At 20.9% G+C, this 25,719-nt stretch overlaps 8 protein-coding genes across 8 annotated transcripts; 7 read left to right on the forward strand and 1 right to left on the reverse strand.

The window, feature by feature from the left end:
• Nucleotides 1–1,291: 1,291 nt before the first annotated feature.
• Nucleotides 1,292–2,460, forward strand: PY17X_0115200 (PIR protein; the record flags this gene model as incomplete). The annotated part of the gene is made up of 3 exons (XM_022957868.1): nucleotides 1,292–1,309; nucleotides 1,435–2,304; nucleotides 2,395–2,460. 3 exons carry the CDS (start codon nucleotides 1,292–1,294, stop codon nucleotides 2,458–2,460), a joined length of 954 nt encoding a protein of 317 aa, XP_022811283.1.
• Nucleotides 2,461–4,864: 2,404 nt separating this feature from the next.
• PY17X_0115300 (PIR protein) lies at nucleotides 4,865–6,028 on the forward strand (the record flags this gene model as incomplete). Its single annotated transcript, XM_022957869.1, has 3 exons — nucleotides 4,865–4,882; nucleotides 5,007–5,876; nucleotides 5,966–6,028. 3 exons carry the CDS (start codon nucleotides 4,865–4,867, stop codon nucleotides 6,026–6,028), a joined length of 951 nt encoding a protein of 316 aa, XP_022811284.1.
• A 2,322-nt stretch (nucleotides 6,029–8,350) lies between these two features.
• Nucleotides 8,351–9,527, forward strand: PY17X_0115400 (PIR protein; the record flags this gene model as incomplete). Its single annotated transcript, XM_022957870.1, has 3 exons — nucleotides 8,351–8,365; nucleotides 8,488–9,357; nucleotides 9,462–9,527. 3 exons carry the CDS (start codon nucleotides 8,351–8,353, stop codon nucleotides 9,525–9,527), a joined length of 951 nt encoding a protein of 316 aa, XP_022811285.1.
• Nucleotides 9,528–11,980: 2,453 nt separating this feature from the next.
• On the forward strand, nucleotides 11,981–13,153 carry PY17X_0115500 (PIR protein; the record flags this gene model as incomplete). The annotated part of the gene is made up of 3 exons (XM_022957871.1): nucleotides 11,981–11,998; nucleotides 12,124–12,999; nucleotides 13,088–13,153. 3 exons carry the CDS (start codon nucleotides 11,981–11,983, stop codon nucleotides 13,151–13,153), a joined length of 960 nt encoding a protein of 319 aa, XP_022811286.1.
• Nucleotides 13,154–15,367: 2,214 nt separating this feature from the next.
• PY17X_0115600 (fam-c protein) lies at nucleotides 15,368–15,905 on the forward strand (the record flags this gene model as incomplete). The annotated part of the gene is made up of 2 exons (XM_022957873.1): nucleotides 15,368–15,448; nucleotides 15,579–15,905. 2 exons carry the CDS (start codon nucleotides 15,368–15,370, stop codon nucleotides 15,903–15,905), a joined length of 408 nt encoding a protein of 135 aa, XP_022811287.1.
• Nucleotides 15,906–18,909: 3,004 nt separating this feature from the next.
• PY17X_0115700 (lysophospholipase, putative) lies at nucleotides 18,910–20,169 on the reverse strand (the record flags this gene model as incomplete). Its single annotated transcript, XM_723144.1, has 1 exon — nucleotides 18,910–20,169. The coding sequence occupies one exon, from the start codon at nucleotides 20,167–20,169 to the stop codon at nucleotides 18,910–18,912; it is 1,260 nt and encodes a 419-aa protein (XP_728237.1).
• Nucleotides 20,170–22,253: 2,084 nt separating this feature from the next.
• PY17X_0115800 (uncharacterized protein) lies at nucleotides 22,254–22,892 on the forward strand (the record flags this gene model as incomplete). Its single annotated transcript, XM_723145.2, has 2 exons — nucleotides 22,254–22,422; nucleotides 22,678–22,892. The coding sequence occupies 2 exons, from the start codon at nucleotides 22,254–22,256 to the stop codon at nucleotides 22,890–22,892; spliced, it is 384 nt and encodes a 127-aa protein (XP_728238.2).
• Nucleotides 22,893–23,869: 977 nt separating this feature from the next.
• Nucleotides 23,870–24,382, forward strand: PY17X_0115900 (uncharacterized protein; the record flags this gene model as incomplete). The annotated part of the gene is made up of 1 exon (XM_723146.1): nucleotides 23,870–24,382. One exon carries the CDS (start codon nucleotides 23,870–23,872, stop codon nucleotides 24,380–24,382), a length of 513 nt encoding a protein of 170 aa, XP_728239.1.
• Nucleotides 24,383–25,719: the final 1,337 nt, after the last annotated feature.

A 25,719-nucleotide genomic window follows, 5' to 3' on the forward strand; every position in this document is an offset into this window, starting at 1 on the left:
TAAGTATTAATTTTATAGAAAAAACACATAATAATACATTATAAAGGTATCTGTGTTATATATTTGTTAAAGATTCAATTTGGGAAATGTGGTTTTATATTCTAAAAAAATGGATAAATAGAGAAAAGGATATAGACTCAATTAACGTTAAATATAATTTTATTATTCCATATTAACGAGTATTATATTATCATTATTTTGTCATCAAATTAATAAAATATAGAATTTATAATAAATTATTTGATTGTATATACATTGATAACTATAGAGTATAATATATAATATAAAAATGAATATAGAATATTTAGCAAATATTTATCTAAATTTATATATTAAAAGATAAAATATATCTTATCTCTCTCCTCTTAAAGGGCAATATAACAACATAATTATACTTAGTTTTCTATTATACTTCAAAATTTACATCAATAGTTATTTATATGTTATATATTTAATATTTACTAAGTATTATTTTAAAAAAAATATACATTCAAAGACTTATTTAAGCTTATAAATACAGGTTCAGTACTAATTGTTGTTTTAAAGAATGGAAAAATATGCAAAATATATTATAAAATTTCCCAATAAGGAATGATTCTAAATTGAAGTATATAGGAATAAAAATAAAATTATCGGGTTCATTAAAATGGATTATGAATTTATCTATATTCATTAAAAACAATATAAATTTATATAATTTGCATAGAAATTTAAGTAACATAACTTAATTTGAAAATACTATAATTTTAATAAAATATGGTATATATTATTAGAAATAAGTATATAAATATTTAAAATATATTAATAAATATCTATTTATATACTTTTAAAAGTTATACTAATAATATATTTATTAATTTTTATATATTTACGGGTTCATGGCTATAAATCTATTTATTAAAACATGAGAAACAAATTTGTATTTTTCTATATTGAGACATAAATATAAGGGGGTGTATTTTAAACTCATTACAAAAATACTTAAATTTATATAATATATATTATTAATAATCATGAATTTAAGTATAAATTATGTTATACATATGACCAAAATAAATATCTCCAATTTAAGGCAGTTTATCTAATTTCTATATATTATATAGAAATTTACTATGAGTTTACTATTGTATTATTACTTTACATTAATTTTAAATTAATACTAAAAATAAAATGTGGTTAACTATAGATGATTGTTATATAGAAAATCTAAGTTTATGCCTCCTGTTTTGATTCAGTATATATGAAATTAATATGACGTACTTAATTTATAGTTTAAAAATAATATTTAAATATGGCAGTTAGTAAAATGGTACATATAATTTCTTGAATAAAAATATTTGTTATTACAGATTTTTGATATTATATTATCTATAAATTAATAATACGTTAATTTTAATAGACATTTTTATTTGATTTTTTTAAATTGTTTCTTAGTGTGGAGAGTTTACTACTTTGTGGAAGCTTTTTCCCGATGGATTAAAAGATTCTGGAGAATATCATTTTACAAATAGTTTATTTAAGAATTACTGCCCTGATGGAAACTGCAATAACGATATCGATAAAATTAATGCTGGCTGTTTACGGTTATTTAATGATTTGTTCGGTAAATCTGGTTTTTCAATTGATTCCAATGCTCTTAAGAATGATGCTGTATGTATTATGATATGGCTAGGTTATATTTTAAGCCTAAAGTCACATCCTGGAATCAATACATTAAACGATTTTTATTCTAGCCATATCCAAAATAACACGAAATACACTGAACATAAAATTGATGATCAAAAATATAACAATTATAAGAATATAATAGATGAAATAAAGGAATATATGGATATTAATATTAGTCATATGGCTAAATTTTATGAATTACTTAAATTGTTATGTAGTATGAATACTGCTTATACGAATAAAAATAGTAACCAAGCTTCAGAACAAGCTAAGAAATTTGCTGATGAATATACAGAACTGTTTAATGATAATGATAATATTGACGGCAGTTCATACAGTAAAGTATTAGATGTTTTATCTAAATATTATAATAACTTTGAAAATGGAAGAACTATTAAATATATAACAATAAATCTTACTTCATTACCAACACAAAAAACACCCCAAAAAGGTAATCCAGAAGGTCCTGAAGTAACTAAAATAACTGAACCATCGAGTGAAACAGATAAATTAGATACTGAAACTATAATTCAGGGTTATGACACTACATTATCAGACTCATCACTAGTTAATAAATTAGTTATAGTTTTGCCGATATTAGCTGCAATACCAATTTGTTTGGGAATTGCTTATAAGGTAAATAATAAGGAATTTAAAAATTATTTTCATTATATATATCCAAACATTAACAAAAAAATCAAACTTTTCTTAAAATTTTTATATTAGTATTCGTTATTTGGATTTCGGAAACGATCAAAAAAACAACATTTAAGAGAAAAACTAAAAAAATAAAGAAAATGGATCATTAATTTATAATTCGAAGAGTAATGCTTATTCCAGGAATAGTAATAATGATTGATATATGTTAAGAAATTGTCTAGTTGGAAATAATTAATTTTTGCATAATTTTTATGTTGTGGGTCAGGGCTAAGTATCATATCTTTTTTAATTTTTTATAATTTGAAAACTAATTAAATATATATACCATCATGTATGTTTAATCACGAGATAAAGTCTAAATATGCAACTCAAAAGGGCCATAAGATAATATGAAAGGAGTCGCATAACATTTTTTCATAAGTTATAATACTTATGTCTAATTCGTTCATATATATGAAATGGGCAATATTATAAATTCCCATTATATATTTTATTGCTATTTTTTGGAAAACTATACATAAGAACCCTTATTAATTATTATAAAAGCATGTTAATCAAGGGAGTATATTTAATTATCTATGACAATATATTTCTTTATTTGACGAAACATTTTATTTAGTAAAACTTATTATTTGCATAATATTTGTTTTAATTTAAATCTTATTTTATAACCGAACAATATAATAATTTTATATACCAGAGTATAAATTATAATTCTATTCATATTGAATATTCCTCTACATTATAATATGCCTTCAGGTAAATTAGCATGTTTTTAATGTTAATTAAACATATTACCAATATATAACAGGTAATTATAACATATATATGCATGAAATATCGATCGAGAATCGATAATATAACATCATCTATATATATTATTATGTTTCTAAGGCTTTTTGAAATTTTAATTGTAGTTACTATTCTCTTTTTGTATTAATAGAAGTTGCTTTATACGTCTTAATTTATTTATCATAAGGTATAATAATAGATTAATCACTATTCATTTTTAAATTTTAAAGATTTGAAGTATAAATAAATAATATTTTAAAATAATTAAAAAATAAAATATAAGTATATTAATAAAATTTCACATAATATTTTGTTCTATTATAAATAATATGGCAGATAAAATAGATTATTATTATATACCTATACATATAAACTAGTAAAATATTATACCAATAACTAATATTGAAATATTTTAATTTTGGGAAACATATACAATTACATATTAATTTTATCGAAAAGACACATAATAATACATTATAAATGTATCATTTTTATATATTTGTTAAAGATCCAAATCGGGATATGTGGTTTTATATTATATAAACTGGGTAAATAGAGAAAAGGATAAAGAGTTAATTAATGTTAAATGCCATTTGATTATTTTATATTAACGCATATTATATTGTCGTTGTTTTACCATAGAATTAATAAAATATAAAATATTAATAAATTACTTGAATACATATACATTATAACTATAGTAGTAAAAAATATAAGATAGAAATGAATTATGTAGAAAATTTAGCGAATATTTATTTTAATTTATACATTAAAAGAACAAATATATCTTATCTCTCTCCTCCTAAAAATCAATATGATAATCTAATTACGCATAGTTTTTTATTATTCTTTAAAATTTGTATCAATAGTATTTATATGTTAATATTTAATATTAGCTAAGAATAATTTTAAAAAAAAATATGTATTTAAAAACTTATTTAAGCTTATAAATAGCTTAATAAATATGGGTTCAGTGCTAATTGTTGTTTTAAAGAATGGAAAAAATATGCATAATATATTATAAAATTGCCTAATAAGGAATTCTTCTAAATTGAAATATATAGGAATAAAAATAAAGTTATCGGAGTCACTAAAATGGATTATGAATTTATCTATATTCATTAAAAGCAATATTAAAATTATGTATATGTAATAATAAAATGGAACAATGCAACTTATTTTGAAAATGCTATAATTTGAACAAAACTGTGATATATAGTATTAGAAACAAGTATATAACTATTTAATATTTTTTAAAAAATTGCTATTTACATAATTTTAAGGATTATAGTAATAATGGATTTCTTAATTGTTTCGATTTTTGCAGGTTCAAAGGTATAAATATATTTATTAAAGAATTAAAAACAAATTTGTATCTTTCTATATTGAGACAAATATAAGGGGATGTATTTTAAACTCATCACAAAATTTCTTGAATTTTTATAATAAAATTATAATGGATATTGTTAATAATAATAAATTTAACATAAATTGTGTTATACATATGTCCAAAATGTATTCATATCTCCAATTTATGGCAGTTTAGCTATTTTCCATAATTTATATATTAACTTACTATAGTATTGTTACTTTATATTAATTTAAAATTAATACTAAAAATAAAATGTGTTTAACACAGATAATTGTTATATAGAAAATCCAAGTTTATGTCTCTTATTTTGATGCAATATATATGAAATTAATATGATGTACTTAATTTATAGTTCAAAGATAATTTTCCAATATGTCAATTAGTAAAGTGGTACTACAATTTCTTGAATGAAAATGTTTGTTATTACATATTTTTGATATTATATTATCTATAGATTAATAATAAGTTAATTTTAATAGACATTTTTATTTGATTTTTTTAAATGCTTTCTTAGTGTAGAGAGCTTACTACTTTTTGGAGGCTTTTCCCCGATGGATTGAAAGATTCTGGAGAATATAAAATTAATACTGGATCGTTCAAGAAATACTGCCCTGAACAAAAATGCAATAGCGATATTGAAAAGATTAATGCTGGATGTTTACGGTTAATTTATGATTTTTTCATTAAATCTGGTTTTTCAGCTGACCCCGATACTCTTAAGAATGATGCAGTATGCATTATAATATGGTTAGGTTATATTTTAAGCCTAAAGCCACCTAATGACATCAACACAATAAACGATTTTTATTATAGTCATATAGAAAATAACGAAGAGTACTCTAACCATAAAAATGTTGATACAACATATACCGATTATAAGAAGATCATAGACGAAACAAAGGAATATATGGATATTAATATTAGTAATATGTCTAAATTTTATCAATTACTTAAATTGTTATGTAATATGTATACTGCTTATGCGGCAGGTAAAAGTACCGATGTTTCACAATATGCTAATAATTTTTTTGATGAATATAAAAAACTTTTTGATGATGATAATAATAATAACGGGAATTCATACAATAAAATATTAAATGTTTTATCCAATTATTATAATAATATTGAAACAGGTATTCGCTTTAATAATACACCAATAACTCGTCCTAAATTACCAACAGAAAAAGCACCCAAAAAGGATAATGTAGAAGGTATTAAAGTAACTAAAGAAACTGAAACATCGGGTGAAACAGATAAATTAGATACTGAAACGCCAACCCCAAGTTCTAACATTACATTATCAGAATCACCACTAGTAAATAAATTAGTTATAGTTTTACCGATATTAGCTGCAATACCATTTTTTTTGGGAATTGCTTACAAGGTAAATAATAAGGAATTAAAAAATTATTTTCATTATATATATGCAAACGTTAACAAACAAATCATACGTTTATTAACATTTTATATTAGTATTCGTTATTTGGATTTCGGAAGCGATCTAAAAAACATTTAAGAGAAAAACTAAACAAATAAAGAAAATGGATCATTAATATGTGATTCGAAGAGTAGTGACTATTTCCGGAATAGTAATAATGATTGATATATTTTAAGAAACTGTCTATTCCGAAATAATGTTTGATCATGGTTTTTGTGTTATGGGTCAGGGATAAGTATTATATCTTTTTAAATTTTTTATAATTTGAAAACTAATTAAATATATATACCATCATGTATGTTTAATCACGAGATGAAGTTCAAATATGCAACCAAAAAAGGGATACCTTCATTAATATGAAAAGGGTCACATAACATTTTTTTATAAGTTATAATACTTATGTCTAATTCGTTCATATATATGAAATGGGCAATATTATAACTTTGTATTATATATTTTATTGCTAGTTTTGGGGTAACTATACATAAGAACCCTTATTATCTATTATATAAGGCTTGTTAGTCCAGAGCTATATTGAATTATGCATATCATAATATACAATGCATTTCTTTATTCGATGAAAATTTTATTTATTAAAACTTATTATTTGTATCATTTATTTTAATTTAAATCATGTTATCCAACTGAACTGTAATAATAGATATTCACAAAAGATAGATTCATGAATATCGATCGAGAATCGACAATGTAACATAGTCTATAAAATATTATTATGCTTTTAAGGATTTTTGAAGTTTTAATTGTAGTTGATATTCTCTTTTTGTATTTTACATTTGTATTAAAGTTAATTAGTAATAATAGAAGTTGTTTTATATATTTTAATTTATTTATCATAAGGCATAATATTATATTAATCATTATTAATTTTTAATCTTTAATCTTTATAATTTTGAAGTATAAATAAATTATATTTTAAAATAGTTAAAATAAAAATATAAAGATATTAATAAATTTTCATATTTTGTTCTAATAATTATAAACAATATGATAGATAATATGCGATATTATTATATGATTATACATATAATTTAATAAAATATCAATAATTAATATTGAACTGTTGTTTTATTGTGAAACCTTCATATAATTAAATATTAATTTTATAGAAAAGACATAATAATACATTATAAAGGTATCATATATATATGTTAAAGATCCAATTTGGGATATATGATTTTATATTATAGAAAACTGGATAAATAGAGAAAATGATAGACTCAATATTAAATGTCATTTATTATTCCATATTAATGCGTATTATATTATTAGTGTTTAGTGAATAATCATTTTATAATTTAAAACAACATTACGTTATCATAGAATTAATAAAATATAGAATTTTTAATAAATTATTTGAATGCATATACATTGATAATTATAACAATAAAATATATAAGATAAAAATGAACTATGTAGAAAATTTAACGAATATTTATCTAAATTTATATATTAAAAGAGAAAATATATCTTATCTCTCTCCTCTTAAAGGCCAATATAACAACCTAATTATGCATAGTTTTCTATTATACTTTAAAATTTAAATCAATATTTATTTATATGTTATATATTTAATATTTACTATGTATTATTTTAAAACAATTTACATTCAAAGACTTATTTAAACTTATAAATACAGGTTCAGTACTAAATGTTGCTTTAAATCATGGAAAAAATATGCAAAATATATTATAAAATTACCCAATAAAGAATACTTCTAAACTGAAGTATATAGGAATAAAAATAAAGTTATTGGATTCATTAAAATGAATTATGAATTTATCTATATTAAATAAAAACAAATAAATTTATGTAATTTGCATAGAAAATGGAACAATTCAACTTATTTTGTGAATATTATAATTTTAGAAAAGATTGTATTATATATTATAAGAAACAAGTATATAAGTATTTAGTCTATCTTATTAAATAATTATTTATATACTTTAAGGATTATAATAATAATAACTTTCTTGATTTTTTATATGTGTGCAGTATTTAGTTTTAGGGAGTTGTTTATGTTTTATATTAAAGCACGTGTATAAGTATATATTTTTTAAATTCTTTATAAAATTCCTTAAATTTCACAATAAAAATATGCAAAAGGTTATTAATAATAATTATTTTATGTATAAATTATATTATATATACATATGATCAAATATGTATTAACCAATTATAATTTAAGACAATTTAGTAAATTCTAATAAAAGTAAATATAATATTTCTTTAGTAATATTATTCTATATTATTTCTAAATTATTATTAAAAATAACAATGTGTTTAATACGACAAATGTGATATAGGGGACTCATTTATAGGATATATTTTGTCAGTATATATATACATAAAAATAACATGATGTAGATTAATCTACAAATTAAAAATGGAATTCCATTATAATGGCTGATCGTTTGGTATATTTGTTTTTTAACAATATTTAATTTTATTGTATTATTTGATATTTTATTATCTATATATCACTAGTAAATTTAATTTTAATGACATTTTGTTAAATTTGTTTAAAATTACTTCATAGTGCAATCAGTTTGATACATTAAGGAAGCTTTTTCAAGATGAATTGAAAGCATCTGGAGAATATAATTTTCAAAAGGCAACATTTAATAAATATTGTCCCAATGGAGAATGCAGTGCTGATACGGATATAGTTAACGCTGGGTGTTTATGGTTATTTAATCAATTTTTTGGTACATCTGGTACATCACATTACCATGATGTTTATAAGGATGTGACTGTATGTATTATGATATGGTTAAGTTATAAATTAAGCCTAAAGCCACCTGAAAACATCAACACATTAAAAGAATTTTATTATAATTATATAGAAAATAACACGGAGTACACTAAGAATAAACTTAATGATGGGAAATTTAAAAGTTATAAGGAAATCATAGATGAAATAAAGGGATATATGGATATTAATATTAGTTATATGTCTAAATTTGATGAATTACTTAAATTACTATGTAAGATGAATACTTCTTATACGAAAGGTAAAAGTACCATTTTTTCAGAAGATGCTAATAAATTTGTTGATAAATATAAAGACCTCCTTAATGATAATATTAATATTGACAACAGTCCATACAGTAAAATATTACTTATTTTATCCAATTATTATAGTAATTTTGAAAAAAACAGAGCTATTCGTAATACACAAATGAAATTTCCACCATTACCAACAGAAAAAATACCCAAAAAAGATCATGTAGAAGGTATTAAAGTAACTAAAGAAACTGAACCATCGAGTGAAACAGATCAGTCATATATTGCAACGACAAACCTGATTGCTAACACTACATTATCAGACTCATCACTAGTAAATAAATTAATTATAGTTTTATCGATATTAGCTGCAATAGCATTTTTTTTAGGAATTTCATATAAGGTAAGTAATAAGGAATTAATAAATATAATATTTAAAAATTATTTTCGTGATTCTTTATATGCGATTGTCAAAAAATATATAATACATTTCCATTTTTATGTTAGTATTCATTATTTGGATTTCGGAAACGATCTCAAAAACAAAAATTAAGAGAAAAGCTAAAAAAATAAAGAAGAAAATGGATCATTAATATATGATTCGAAGAGTAGTGACTATTCGAGGAATAGTAATAATGATTAATATGTTAAGAAATTGTCTATTTGAAAATAATTAATTTTTGCATAATTTTTATGTTGTGGGACCCATATTGGGGTTAGGATTAAGTATTATATTGTATTTAATTTTTTATAATTGAATGCTAATTAAATATATGTACCATTCCTATATGTTTAATCTCGACCTGAAATCCAAATATGTAACCCCCAAAGGGGTACTTCCATTAATATGAAAGGGGTCGTATAACATTTTTTCATTGTTATAATATATTCAATTGAGTGTTAATATAGATATTGGCTATATATTAATTCATATTATGCTATATCACAATTGTCTATTATATAAAATATGTTAATCTGTGGTTATATTGAATTATGTATAACACAATATGTTTCTTTATTTGATGAAAATTTATTTAGTAAAACTTATTATTTGTGTCATTATTATTTTTGTTTAATTATAACTTTCCAACAAAACTACATAGTAATCTTATATATAAGTCTATAGTATATGACTAGAATCATTTGGAATAACTGTTTACATTATAATATACCTTCACGTTAATGGGTATATTTTTATTGTTAATTAAACATATTACCAATATATAATAGATATTCACAAAAGATAGATTCATGAATATCGATCGAGAATCGACAATGTAACATAGTCTATAAAATATTATTATGCTTTTAAGGATTTTTGAAGTTTTAATTGTAGTTACTATTCTCTTTTTGTATTTCCTTTACATTTACATTAATAGAAGTTGTTTTATACGCTTTAATTTATTTATCATAAGGTATAATAATAGATTAATCACTATTAATTTAAAATTTTATAGTTTTGGGGTATAAATAAATTGGAAATATATTACATTTAAAATGTTTAAAAAATAAAATATAAGTATATTAATAAAATTTCATGTTATAGTTTGTTTTAATAATTATAAATAATATGATAGATATAATATCGTTGTTATTATATGCCTATATATATAATATAACAAAATACTATACTAATAACTAATATTAAAATATTGTTTTTTTGTGAAGCCTTCATATAATTAAATATTAATATTAATTTTATCGAAAAGACGCGTAATAATATATTATAAAGGTATCATTTATATATATATGTTAAAGATACAATTTGAGATATATGATTTTATATTATAAATAACTGGATAAGTAAAGAAAAGATAAAGACTCAATGTTAAATGCCATTTATTGTTCCATATTAATGCGAATTATATTATCAATATTTAATGAATCGTCTTTAATCACAAACAACATTGTTTTATCATAGAATTAAATATAGAATTTTTAATAAAATATTTGAATGTATATACAATGATAAATATAACCATATATGTATAAGATAAAAATGAGCTATGTAGAAATTTTAACGAACATTTATATAAATTGATATATAAAAAGAGAAAATATATCTTATCTCTCTCCTCTCAAAGGGGAACATGATAACCTAATTATGCATAGTTTTCTATTATACTTTAAAATTTACATCAGAGTTATTTATATGTTATATATTTAATATTTACTAAATATTATTTTAAAAACAATATGCATTTAAAGACTTATTTAAGCATATTAATAACTTAATAAAAGCGGGTTCAGTGCTAATTGTTGTTTTAAAAAATGATAATTATGCATAAAATATATTATAAAATTACTCAATAAGGTATACATTTAAATTGAAGTATATACGAATAAAAATAATATTATTTAACGCATTAAAATGTATTATGAATTTATCTATATTAATTACAAATAATATAAATTTATGTATACGCAATTAAAAAAGGGAACAATGCAACTTATTTTGTAAATGTTACAATTTTAGAAAAAACTATATTATATGTTATAAGAAACAAGTATGTAAATATTTAAAATATAATAGAAAAAATATATTTATATACTTTCGAAAATTATACGAATAATAGATTTATTGATTTTTACACATTTATAGGTTCCGGGGCATAAATCTATTTATTAAAACATGATAAACAAATTTGTATTTTTCTATATTGAGACATAAATATAAGGGGGGTATTTTAAGCTCATTATAATATTCCTTAAATTTTTATAATAAAATTATAATGGATATCATTAATAATCATAAATTTAGCATAAATTATGTTATACATATGACCAAAATAAATATCTCCATTTTAAGGCAGTTTAGCTAATTTTCATAAATATATATAAACTTACTATGATGTTACTATTGTATTATTACTTTACATTAATTTTAAATTAATATTAAAAATAAAATGTGTTTATTACAGATAATTTTTATTTAGAAAATATAAGTTTACGCTTCCTGTTTTGATGCAGTATATATGAAATTAATATGACGTACTTAATTTATAGTTCAAAAATAAAATTTCATTATGGCAATTAGTAAAATGGTACATACAGTTTCTTGAATAAAAATATTTGTTATTACGGATTTTTGATATTATATTATCTATAAATTAATAATGTGTTAATTTTAATAGACATGCTTATTTGATTTTTTAAAATTGTTTCTTAGTGTGACGATTTTGATACTTTTAGGAAGTTTTTTCGCGATGAATTGAAGGGTTCTGGAGAATATGATTTTAATTCTAGAACGTTCAAGAAATATTGCCCTAAAGAAAGTTGCAATAACGATATTGACAAGATTAATGCTGGATGTTTATGGTTAATTTATGAACTTTTCGTTAAATTGAGTTTTTCAGCTGATCCCAATACTCTTAAGAATGATTCTGTAAGCATTATAATATGGCTAGGTTATATTTTAAACCTAAAGCCACATGAAGGAATCAACACAATAAACGATTTTTATTCTAAGCATATACAAGATAACGCGGAGTACTCTAAGCATAAAATTGATGATAAAACCTATACCGATTATAAGAAGATCATAGATAAAGTAGAGGAATATATGAATATTAATATTGATAATATGCCTAAATTTTATGAATCACTTAAATTGTTATGTAATATGTATACTGCTTATACGAAAAAAAATAATAGCGATTTTTCAAAATATACTAATAAATTTATTGATAAATATAAAGAACTCTTTGATGATGATAAAAATATTAAAGACAGTTCATACAATAAAATATTAAATGTTTTATCAAATTATTATTATTATTTTGGAAAAGGTATTCGCTTTAATGATATGCCAATAGATCGTCCTTCATTACCAACAGAAAAAACACTCAAAAAAGATAATCCAGAAGATCCTAAAGTAACTAAAGCAACTAAAGGAACTGAAATATCGAGTGAAGAAGATAAATCAGATATTGAAACAATTCAGAGTTATGACACTATATTATCAGGCTCATCACTAGTAAATAAATTAGTTATAGTTTTGCCGATATTAGCTGCAATAGCAATTTTTTGGGGAATTGCTTACAAGGTAAATAATAAGGAATTAAAAAATTATTTTCATTAAATATATCAAACATTAACAAAAAAATTATACGTTTTTTAACATTTTATATTAGTATTCATTATTTGGATTTCGAAAACGATCAAAAAAACAACACTTAAGAGAAAAACTAAAAAAATAAAGAAAATAGATCATTAATATATGATTCGAAGAGAGCGACTATTTCATAAATAGTAATGATGATTAATACATTTCAAGAAAATGTCTATTTGGAAATCATTTTTGCATAATTTTTATATTGTTTTATGTTGTGTGTCAGGGTTCAGATTGTATTTGTGGGACGCATATTCTGGTTAGGGTTAAGTATTATATTGCATTTAATTTTTTATAATTTGATAATATTTATTAGTTTAATGAATTGTTTTAAATATATATAGGAAACAAGCTATTAAAAATATGTATAGGATAAGGTGTAGTCTTAAGATTTATATTAAGTCTAAATATGTAAAAAAAAAAATGAAGATAAAGATGGCTTGAAAAAGAACCATAAAGAAATATATTTTGATAAATTATAAGAATTGCATTGCATGTTAATATAACTTAATGGTAAATCCGTTGAACTATTTACTTTCTGTATTTATTGTTAATTTTTTGTTAATGGTTTATGGGGGAATTGATCAAATATTGGAATCGATTTGATCCTAGAGGAGGATATTGATTTAAATAATTATAATGTTTAAAATGAGAATATGGGGAAGAAGGGGAAGTAAGGAAAATAGATGGAATAAGTTATAAATTGAAGAAATGGTAAAGTCGTAAATTGCGTCGATGAGAAAATGGGATTATTAAATATATACAAACTTATGCAATCCGACCCTGTACCATTTATTAATTTATTTTTTTTGTTAAATTTTTGTTTATAGAAGAAAAGATGATTATTTATATAATAAATTTAATTAACTTATATTTGAAGTCGAATTTAAAAAATATATAAATTTAAATAATAATAAATAGTAAACTTGTCTATTAATATAAAGAAGTATTGTGTATATATTATACATGCCAAGAGTTTGTTTCTTATTTTATAATAAAACATAAAATAAAATTTATATATGATGAAATTCTCTATTATAACTGAATTATAATATTTATTTGTCTTTAATTATTATTTATAAAATTCAAAATATTGTATTGTTTAAATACAAAAAGCGTCTTAACATATGTTAAATGAATATGATGAAAATAAGAGTTAGTAGCATTAAGTGTATTTCATTTTTCGATTTGAGATAAAAATAAATTGGTATCTCATTCAATATATTGGTTCTATGTGTATTATTTTTGAGATATAATATTGTAATTTGATTATATTTGAAAATATGAATATTTTATATTATTTTAATAGAAATAATATATTTGATGGTGTACATTCCTAGATATATATACAAATAAAATTATTACATATCAATCTATGGAGGCCATATATTTTAAAAAACGAAGAAAAATAAAATGTAGAATATTATTAAATAATATTAAACATTTGAGAAGTATAACAAACAACAACTGTTGTTAATTGTTTTTCGTACGCTTGGATATATTGATTTACAATATATATGCATATAATATTTGATTACCATAATTAATATATATTAATTTGCTTGTAGACAAACAATAGAAACATATAAAGTATCGAACACATTATTAAATGAGGCTTTAAACTATACTAAAGACTTATTTATATAAAAATATGCAAAAAATATATTTATTCTGAATTTGTTACATAAACTTATTTGTTTATAGTTAAAGTAATATATTCCGTACGAAAATGGGATGCTATTTGAAAAAAACATAAATATAAAATTTTCGAAACTGTATATCTATATCTTCGATTACAGGAGTTATTATATATTTATATGGTGATATATGCATGTAAGTTAGTGCACTAATATATTTATATTTTAAGTATTAAAAATAATTTTGTTATATTAAATATAATGGTTCAAATAAAAAAAAATATATAGAACAAACACACACAACTTTATGTATTTCGAATGAATTATTATATATATTTTTGTATACATTAAAAATAAATTATATTATTTATTTATTGTTATTATTTATATTAAAGTAAAAATAAAATATTAAATTTTGTTAACTTATAATCTCAAAATCATAAATTTGTGAATGATTAAAATAGAAACAATATATATTTTCATTATAATATACTCTCATAAGTATCAAATAATTTGTTTATATAAATTAAAGTTAAATAAATTGTAATATTAACTAATAGCATTATTGTTTTACAATAATAATAGATAAAAATTAGACTGAAAAGAATAAAACATATTTATTATTTAAACCATACTGATTTAAAACACTTTTTATCAATAAGAAAATGAATAAAAGAATATTTAGTTTAGTTTGTGTTGCCTTATATACCATTTTGGCTATATCAATACAATGTTCCGAACAGAAAGTAAGTTGTCAAAACAAAATATAAACTAATATATAGAAAATTGTATAATAATGGTTATTTACATGTTGTGACACATATATTAACGCATATATATATTAGTATGATTATTCCTTTGTATAATCGATCTAAGGCATCTGATGTAGGAAATAAAACCTTTCGTGGTACCAGAGGAATAACAATAAATAATAGGAAAATTTATATAGATTCTAAACAAGAAACACAATTAAAGAATAAAAATCCTAAATATGATAAAGGAGTTAGTTGTTTTAATATATTTAAAAGAGATAAAAAAAATCAAAAATCTTCATATAACTATCAACGTCTTCCTAATGTAACATTGGAGTATGAAACTGCTCAGCGTGATGTTACCCCCCAAAGTAAAGAACATTTAAATTCTTTATTACTTTTAAAAGAAAAATTAGAAAAGGAACCTTCAAATGATAAACCAAGTGAATAATCTTCGTATAATAATTATATTAAAGTGATATCGAACTAAAAAATGAACAAAATAATTATTTTTAATTATTACTTAAATTACAAGATTGTTCGTGTGATACCTATAGACGAATGAATTGTGCTGATATTTTCTACATTTATGAGCTCATATTTTAAGTTTATAATTTTATGTAATTATTAAAATAAATGTGATATTATTTTGATTATATATTTGAATAAAACGATAACATATATATTTATATGAATTTTTTCGTTATTTATAGTATAAAATTTGTGAAAGAATGTTCCGAAAATAATTAATAATTGGAATGCGATTGACCCGTTTGTTATAATAATAGTATTTATTATTTTTATGCGTATAGTTTTATAATATACACATATGTTTATATTTTATATAATGTAAGTAAAATTAGACAAATTTTCATCTTTTGAAGTTTATTAATAGAATAATACTATAAGCAATTTCATAGATACATTACATTTGTTTAATTGAGTTAATAGTATTATGATAATATATGTATGAAATCATATTTGACTCCATTATATATGTGTTTTTTATTCATAGTTTTATTTCATGATTGTCTTTTATCTGCATAACTTAAATAACATATTTTTTTCGTAACGTTAGAACAAAATATTAATATATATAACATTCCTATATTCATAATTGGATTCTTCATAGTTAAATGGGAATAGTAATTCTATAAAATTGTATAAGACAAAATCACTAAATTAAATTGCTACTATTATATGTTTTATTGTTTATTAATTTAAAAAAATAACAAATTATGAACATATTTAATTGTAATATTTTACATGAAAATCACACTAAATATTTATAGCATTCAAATGTAATTAAAAATGACAAGAAATTTAAACATATTAAAAAAATGGTATGCACAAAAACAAATTTTACTAAAAAAATATATTGGATATGTTTAGCATGAATATAAGAAAACGCTCTTTTAAAATTTTAAAAAGGAAAACGAAAATATGTATAATTTTAATTAATTAAAAAAGTATATAACTTGAAACATTTGCAAGTATTTAATCGTTTTCTTATTAATATTATTATTGATAAAAAAAATATATTCTATATAATACCTTCGATTTTTCAATAGTTATTTTTAGGGATACATTACTTCATATGGTCTAATATACCATCATCTTCTTATGATGTCATTTTCTCCTTAAAAATCCGATCACTTCATCAACGATAGTATCATCAGTTTCTGAGATAAAGGGTTCATCTAATTTAGTTTTACGTATTTTGTAAATTTCTATTAACATTGGATCGAATTCATCTATAAATTGTAGATCGGGAAAATCGGGTCGTAATCCGTATTTTCAAGTGATTTATCTATCTCATGGCTTTTGTTTGTTTTTTTTTAAGAATGAAAACTAAAAAAATAACAAAATTAAAAATATATCAAATAGTGTTATGTTAATTTATTATTATATTTGTGTACAAAATTAATTAGTATAGACATATTTATATATAATATGATGTATTTTTGTCGTTTGTTCTTATATTATGCAACCCGTGGAAGACTCTTCGGGTTCAGAGTCTTCTGCTAAAACTATACTAAATATTATTGAGGAAATTAGGGCTAATAATATTGTCTTCATCTTCAGTATTGCTTATTTGCAATTATACATAGACAAAGCTTATTTTTCATTATTGCTAACTTAAATATAAGATTGTAGATTCTATTATATAGGTATTCACTTCAAAAACAATGACTTATATATATACTAGTAAGAACATAAAAAACAATATATATTTTTTAGTAACTTGAAGTTAATATTAATATTACAATATAGCATACATATAGAGGTTTAAGCAAACATTTTGAGGGAATTAAAAAACGGTAAAGTTTAAAAACTTATAAAACATTTAAAAAAGTAAAAAGCAAATATAATTATTACATAAAAATAATATTTAATTATTATATTTTAATATATGAATAAGATTAATTCTATTCAATTTTAATTATAGTTTTATAAAATGTTTTTTATAATTAAAAAAAATATTACGTTTTTATTACTTTATATAAATTAATTTATTTACTTAAAAATTAAATGAAAATATAAAAAACCGTTTTTATTATATTTTTTGAAAAAAATACAGCTATATAAAATATGCATGTCTTCTCTATATGAGGATTTAGGGTTATATTGAATTATATATATCTTAATGCGTTCATTTTATCGGTTTTAAAATATAATATATATATCAACCATAAATCTTATATATTGATGGATGATAATTTAATATTATATCTTTATGGAAAATAAATAAATTCCACAAAGCTATGTCTATTGATATAAATCAAAATATGAACACCAATATAAAATAATGAAATAATTTCTTATAATATACTTTTTCATTAATATATGTTTTTTTAGACATTATAAAGAATGGTTTCATAAATCTGCATTGCGTTATAAATAATGACTTTTTGTCGAGTCTTGATTTATAGTTCGTGTACTTGTAATTTATAATTGTATATTAAAATATATAAAGATTTATTTCATAATACTATAAAATATGTGTATTAATCTTCTCATATTATAGCGTAGACAATTACTCAAAATGAATTGGATTCTAATTTTATAACTTTATATATATAATGTTTATTACTGATTTATCGGGAAACTATAATTTAAATTAAAACAAATGGGGGTACAAATAAGAGGTTTTGTTAAATAAAAATGTTCATAAAATGAACATATTATAATATATATAATTCAAAATAACCTTGAACCCTAAATCTTCAAATTGCAACTAAAATTATTATATACAATTTTAATTTAAAAAAATATTTGAAATAACAAAGAAAATATATATAAAGTAAAAAGATATAATATATTTATTATTATCTTTTCTTGTTTTGACTTAAAAAAATAATCGAAAAAGTTACATTTATGTTTATAAAAAAACAAAAAAATAATTAATATAAACATTATTAACGGAGATTTTATATTTAATTTTTCTTTTCATCTTAATCATTCCTTCTTAAATTAGAAATCCATTCAATAATTTTTTTTAAAATTTCTTCATTTCCTGGTTTTGTTGTTGTAGAATGATTCATATTATCAACAGTATGTAATTCTTTTTTCTTAACATTTGCTTTATTATAAAACGAAACAGCCCCTTCATAAGAACAAATACTATCATCTGTTGAATGCACAAATAATAAAGGAATATCTTTTGGCATATAATTAATATTACAATTCAATTTAACCGATGCGTTTATAAGTTCATATATATATTTTAATTTTATTCCACTATTATTTCGAAAATTATCATGATTAGATATATTAGCAACATATTTTGGGCCTTTATAACAAAATTCTAACGAAATTTGTAAATGAGGCGCGACATAAGACAGAAATTTTAATATAGGCAAATAAAAATACTTAAGTGAATTGGTTTCAGAATTCCATCCTGTTTTAAATTCCATCATACCAGATAAAGATACGCAACCTTTAATATTTAATTTATCTAAATAATTATAGAATCCTTTGTCTTTATCACTAGTAATAGTATTTGTCGTAGCAGAGGTACTAGCACAGGAATTATCGGAATCATAATTATTCATATCATTGTCAACTTCATTAATATTAGTAAAATTGTTTAACATGATTTTACAATTTTTATAGTTATTTGAATTTCCAGCCTTAATTTTTTTTTTTTTTTTTTTGTTTAATAATTGTAATATTCTTAAAGCAATATTTCCTCCCATTGAATACCCAATAATATACATAGGAAGTCTTTTTTTTTTAGTTGTTACTATATTGTTAGATGCATCATCCATTTGATTGTCATTTGAAATTTCATCTTGAATTTGATTCATATATTGTATTACATCATCAACTAGATCACCAAAACAACTAAAATCGCCTTTTATATTTTTCCATGATTGTGATTCGCCATGTCCTTGCAAATCTAGCGCATATACTGAATAACCATTTTGATTAAATTTTTCAATCCAACTATCTTTATAAATATAGCAATTATTGTCTACTACTAAGCCTACATTGTTATTTTGCATTTTTAAATTTATTTTCATAAAATTTAGTCGAGTATGAGCTTTTAATCCATGTATTAACAATATAATTCCTATAGCATTTTTAACAATCCACGCATATGTTTTTAAAAGTAAACCATTTTTATTACGGAACCAATCTGTCTTAGGATAACCATCTAAATTACATTTTATATTTCTTAATTCATCATTATTCAATTCAATTTGTTCCATCTCCAATATTATGGAATATAATAATATATGATACAACTAAAAAAATATATATTTATATATTACATTTCCTTTTAATAAGGCATTTTTAATATTAAATGTCTTTGTTTTTTTGCATAAAATATATATATCTACATACACATATAATTAATATTTTGCTTTTCAAATATATGTATATATATTATTAACACAAACAAATATACCATACTAAATCATATTATGACTTTATACAAACTCTATATACATATTCGTTAGTATCAAATATTATTAATAAAGTTGCATCTATATTATAATAATATAATAAATAAATTATAAGAAATGAAAAAAATGTATAATTATAGTTCTTTATCTTATTTTCGACGTTTTTTCTAGTAGTTCACCCAATCAGATGAAATTGCAATTGATATAATAATATTAATACAAATTATTATATACTGTTTGTTTTTCGGTAATACATTTTTGGTTTGATTTAATTTTCTTAATTTCGGTAATTAACATGTGATATAAGAAAAAATATATATTTAAAATATATAATTTCTGATATTATTTTTTTATTAACAAATAATGATTTATATAATGCTTTTTCTTAGGAAACAATAATGAGCAAATACAATATGCATAGCATATTTATTTACAAAAGCAACAAAAAAAACAACCCCAATTTTTTTTTTTTTACTTCGATATAAGTGTAAGTTGGTGAAAATAAAAAACTATATATATTATTATTAATATAATTTTAACCATAAACTTTATAAACACATAAATTGAGAATTGTCACTTTTTAAATGTGTTTATAATTTAAATTATTATTACAATTGAGTCAGTATATATACTATTACATTTAGCATACATTAACAAAATAAAAACGGCCCAAAAAACAGAACAAAAAAAAACTGAACCTCCATTTTTAAATATTCTCGAACTGTATATAAAATATTGTTTTTAAGGGTTACTTTTCGTAATATTCTAAATTATCAATCCGTAAAAAACAAATATGTTTAATACATTTTGATATTTATATTTGTCGATATATTATAAACCCTAAAAAACATTATGTTATATTTCTCCATAAAAATGTGCGTTATATAGAATATTCAAAAAATAAACTTTTTAAAAATATATTTGAATTATTATATAAAATAAATTGAATTCGATTTGAGAAATAGTTTTAATTATGAACGAAGATAATTAGGCATAAAATAGCAAATAAAATGCTTATTAAATGTTTTTTCTCTATGCTTTGTACTCTTGGTTTGGTTTTTATTTAATTTGTTATATTTAATAACATTTGGTTGCCTATCCAAGTTTATTAAATATATATAACCAATAAGATAATGATGATATGTGATACATACGAGTTATATTTAAATAATTATAAAATATTATCACTTTGCATATTAATTTAGCATCAATAAAAAAATTAATCAAAACAAAACTGCGAATCTAAATCACTAAAATTAAACCGATAATTCATAAACAAATTCAAATTATTTTACCTATTATAAAACAAAAATAAATGCAATAAGCAACAATAATAATAATAATAATAATAAATATAAGTATTGTATAGAATGGAAATATTATATAGATTAAACAACTAATCTGCATACAATTGTAACACTCTTATATAAGATAGTTTTTGCGCATGCAAATTTTGCATGTATTGATTATCTAAAACATTGACTCCTCCACCATGAAATTATATATATAACAATATTATAGAAAACTATATCTATCTAATATTAGAATAGTTTTATAATATTTTTCGTGCTTTGATCATTAACCAAAATATCTATATTAATTAACAATATATTAATACTTAGTATATTCGTCATTAAATAGTTATATTTAATTTTTATAATTAAAAAATAAAAAATATTTTTTATAATAAAATTGTAATAAAACATTTTATATATAAATATTACCAGTTTTATTTTTATTATTTTACTATAGGGTTATATTCATTTATCATATATATATATTAATAAATAAAATTTTTAAAAAATATTATCGTTATTTTGAGTTTGAAAATATACTTAGTATTTAAAATACTTTAATTAGGCTTTTTAACCATTAAAATATTTAAAATGAATACAAAATTATACAGCTTGTTTGTTTTCATATATTTAATAGTAGTTTATTGTGCTACTGTTCAAGGAAATAAAAATGGAAAAAATGACGTACATGAACCAAATGGGATTAACAAGAAATCAAACAAAAAAGACAATAAACACGTGCAAAAAACTGATGGTATAGGTACTTTTAATATTAAATATTTATATAAATATGTCTATTTATGCTTATATACAAATTATCTAAAATTGCGTAAATACAAAAATTTGCATACGATGTAAATGGTTATCATAATATTACTTCACCGTTGTCGTATTACTCTTGTTTTATCATATAATAATATTTAAATTGTTTTTAATGTCTTTTTATATCGATAAATACATGCACTATATATTTTTTTTAAACCTTCATATTATTTCTTAATCGATGTCCTTAAAGAAGATTATGAAAATTTTGATAAAAATTGTGAACCTAATAAAGAATCTATGAATTCAGTTAAAGAAGAAGATATAGAATCCGAGGCTATTCGTGCATCGAAAAAAAAAGAAGCTTACATTGTTGGTATTTCTTCATTAGCTACTGTGCTCACTTTATCCATGCTCAGAGGATGTGCTTTGGCGGTTGTTGTAAATTCTAATTCTTGTAAGATCTAATAAATACAGAAAAAAGCACATGATATGTATGAAAAGTTATAATATTTATTTAGATATTAAATATATTCCCTACTATAGCTTTAAACCGAAATATATGTATATGAATCATATTCATATATTTCTATTACATATACAGACAATTTTGTAGAAAAAACAAAACATAAAAATGGATGCATATCTTATGGATTAATTTTTTTTGTAATAATAGAAAATCAGTGGCATTTTTAAATATATTTTAATACACAGTATTTGTTTTGTTGTATTTTCATAATATTCCAATAAATTTATTTATATTTATTCCATTTTATATGGTGATAAAATGTTACTAGAACGTGATTGAAAGATTTAACTTTTTTATAAACAAACATGCGTATGTGAAAATTATATCTTTTAATAAATAATAATTTTGCCTATATAATTATAAAAATTGAGCAAGCTACATTTATATTTGATACAATGTAAATCGAGGCTATACGTTTCATGTCATTGATTTTGTTACTTATAAACATATTTAATAGTTTTTGATTTTAATTATTAAATAAGAACAATTTTACCATTGTTATAACTTAAATTATTGATTGTTAAAATAATTTCTTTTTAGGTGTAAATAAAACCATTTTATTATTTAGCTAGTTCATTCCTTAAATATTATTAATAGTAAAAATAATTTATGCCCAATGATATTAGACAAAAAAATAAAAAAAAAATAAATAAATCATATTATTGGGGAATATCATATAGAATATCCATTCCATATTACTATAAATATAAAATATAAATATTAGAAATTATAAAAAATATATAAGAGTAAATTTTACATACATGTAAAGTACTCAAATATATATTGCTTATTTAAACAATTATTAGCCATGAAATAAATATCACATAAAAAATAATAATAAATAGTGAAAAACAAACATAGGTTTAGGGTTCAGAGTTAGGGGCTGGAATTAGAGATTCACCAAGCATAACTACCAATGAAACTGATACACCAGGAAATAAAAATATTGTATCATGCAGTATTAAAAACGAAGAAGATCCCAAATGGAGTGAATAAAAATAAAACGAATCTCTCAAGGGATTCAAGCAATCATCTCTTAACTTCAGATACCAATCAAGGAGATTCAGGAGGATCAATAGATTCGGAATGTGAATCATGTAGTGAAGAAGGTGCCACATATAATGTTCCAGGAGCAAAAGAAACTCAAAGTACACCAGAGACACCTTTTAATATTAGAGCATACATTTTTAGGATCTCATTAAATGGGATGAACCGACTAAATAACAATTTCATGTTTTTTGGAACATATAAGGAAAAAATTATAAATATATCTAATGTAATCCATGATATATATAATACAACTTTATCTAATATAAAAAATGGTTTCGATAAATATATTAATTTTTTTAATGATATTATTGATAATATAAGTAGCGGTTTTAAAAAAGTAGAAACATATGCTATTTCGGGGATAAAAAATATGGATTAAGCTGCACATGGGACGAAATGGCCACATCTAATGACCCATCAACGACGCAAAACATACACCTCAAACTTCACTATCATCAAGTTCTAAGGAACAAATTATAATAATGTAATTGTATCAGGAATCATCTGAAAAAAAATATTAATCAAAAAAACGATCAAGAGAGATCTAAAAAATCATTGCCATTTCCAGTGATTAAGCAAGAAAATCCAGTAACTGAAGTAAAAGGAAATGGAGAAAGAATAAATGATAATGCACTCAAATAGTACAAACAAATTGTAATTTCAATTATAGTTCTTTTAATTCCGATTACTTTAGCTATTATGTACAAGGTAAATAAAAAGACAATTATGAAATATAAAATTTTTAAAATATTTTTTCACTATAAAACATTATATATTTTTCATAATTTTATGTTAGTATTTGTCATTTGGATGGAGAAAGAAATTGAAGAGAAAAAAAGGATGAAACAGGTTATAAATTTATTTGGTGTAAATAAAACGATAAAAACAGATATAAACTCAAATGGTGGAAAAAACAAATACAAATAATTATAAATTCATCTACTCAAAAAAGAAACTAAAAAATTTATAAATTCTGTTCGTGGAGAAAATATTATTATTAAATATATACAAACTTATACAGGGCGACCCTGTACCATTTATTAATTTATTTTTTTGCTGATTTTTTTTGTTTATAAAAGAAAGCACAATTCTTTAGAATTATAAATTTATTAACTTTTGTTTTAGTGTTAAAACTCAATATAAGCATTAAAAATGATAAGTAAATTGCTTATTAATATAAGTAATTTTTTGTAACATTATAATATAAATATATACATTTTAATAATCTATATAAAATAATGTTGTATAGTTGACTCATTTTATTTCGAATTATAATTTCCTTTTTTATAACTCTAAAAATATATTAGTATTCATTATTTGAAATTTGAAAAGACTTCCAAAGAGAAAATTTAAGAGAGAAAAAAGACAAAATAAATCATTAATAGATGATTTAGAGGATGGTGATTGATATATTTAATGATTTCTAAGCTTGTTAATAACGATTGGGAGTTGTATACGAATAATGAAAATAAGACAAATAGTACCATAAAATTACTAATTTATATATTTTTACATATAAAAGGATTATCAATATTAATATGAAAATGGGTAATAAAGAAATATTTTTCACAAATTATAATGGTTATATTTATGGCGTTCACCAAAATAAATATATGCATCCTTATATTAAAACGATGTAAATAAATTATATAGAAATCAAACTGTATTAAAAAATGTGGTTATGGAAATAATTTAAAATAGAAATCATATGTGAAA

This window comes from Plasmodium yoelii, assembly GCF_900002385.2.
Source record: "Plasmodium yoelii strain 17X genome assembly, chromosome: 1".
Classification (NCBI taxonomy): Eukaryota; Apicomplexa; class Aconoidasida; order Haemosporida; family Plasmodiidae; genus Plasmodium; species Plasmodium yoelii.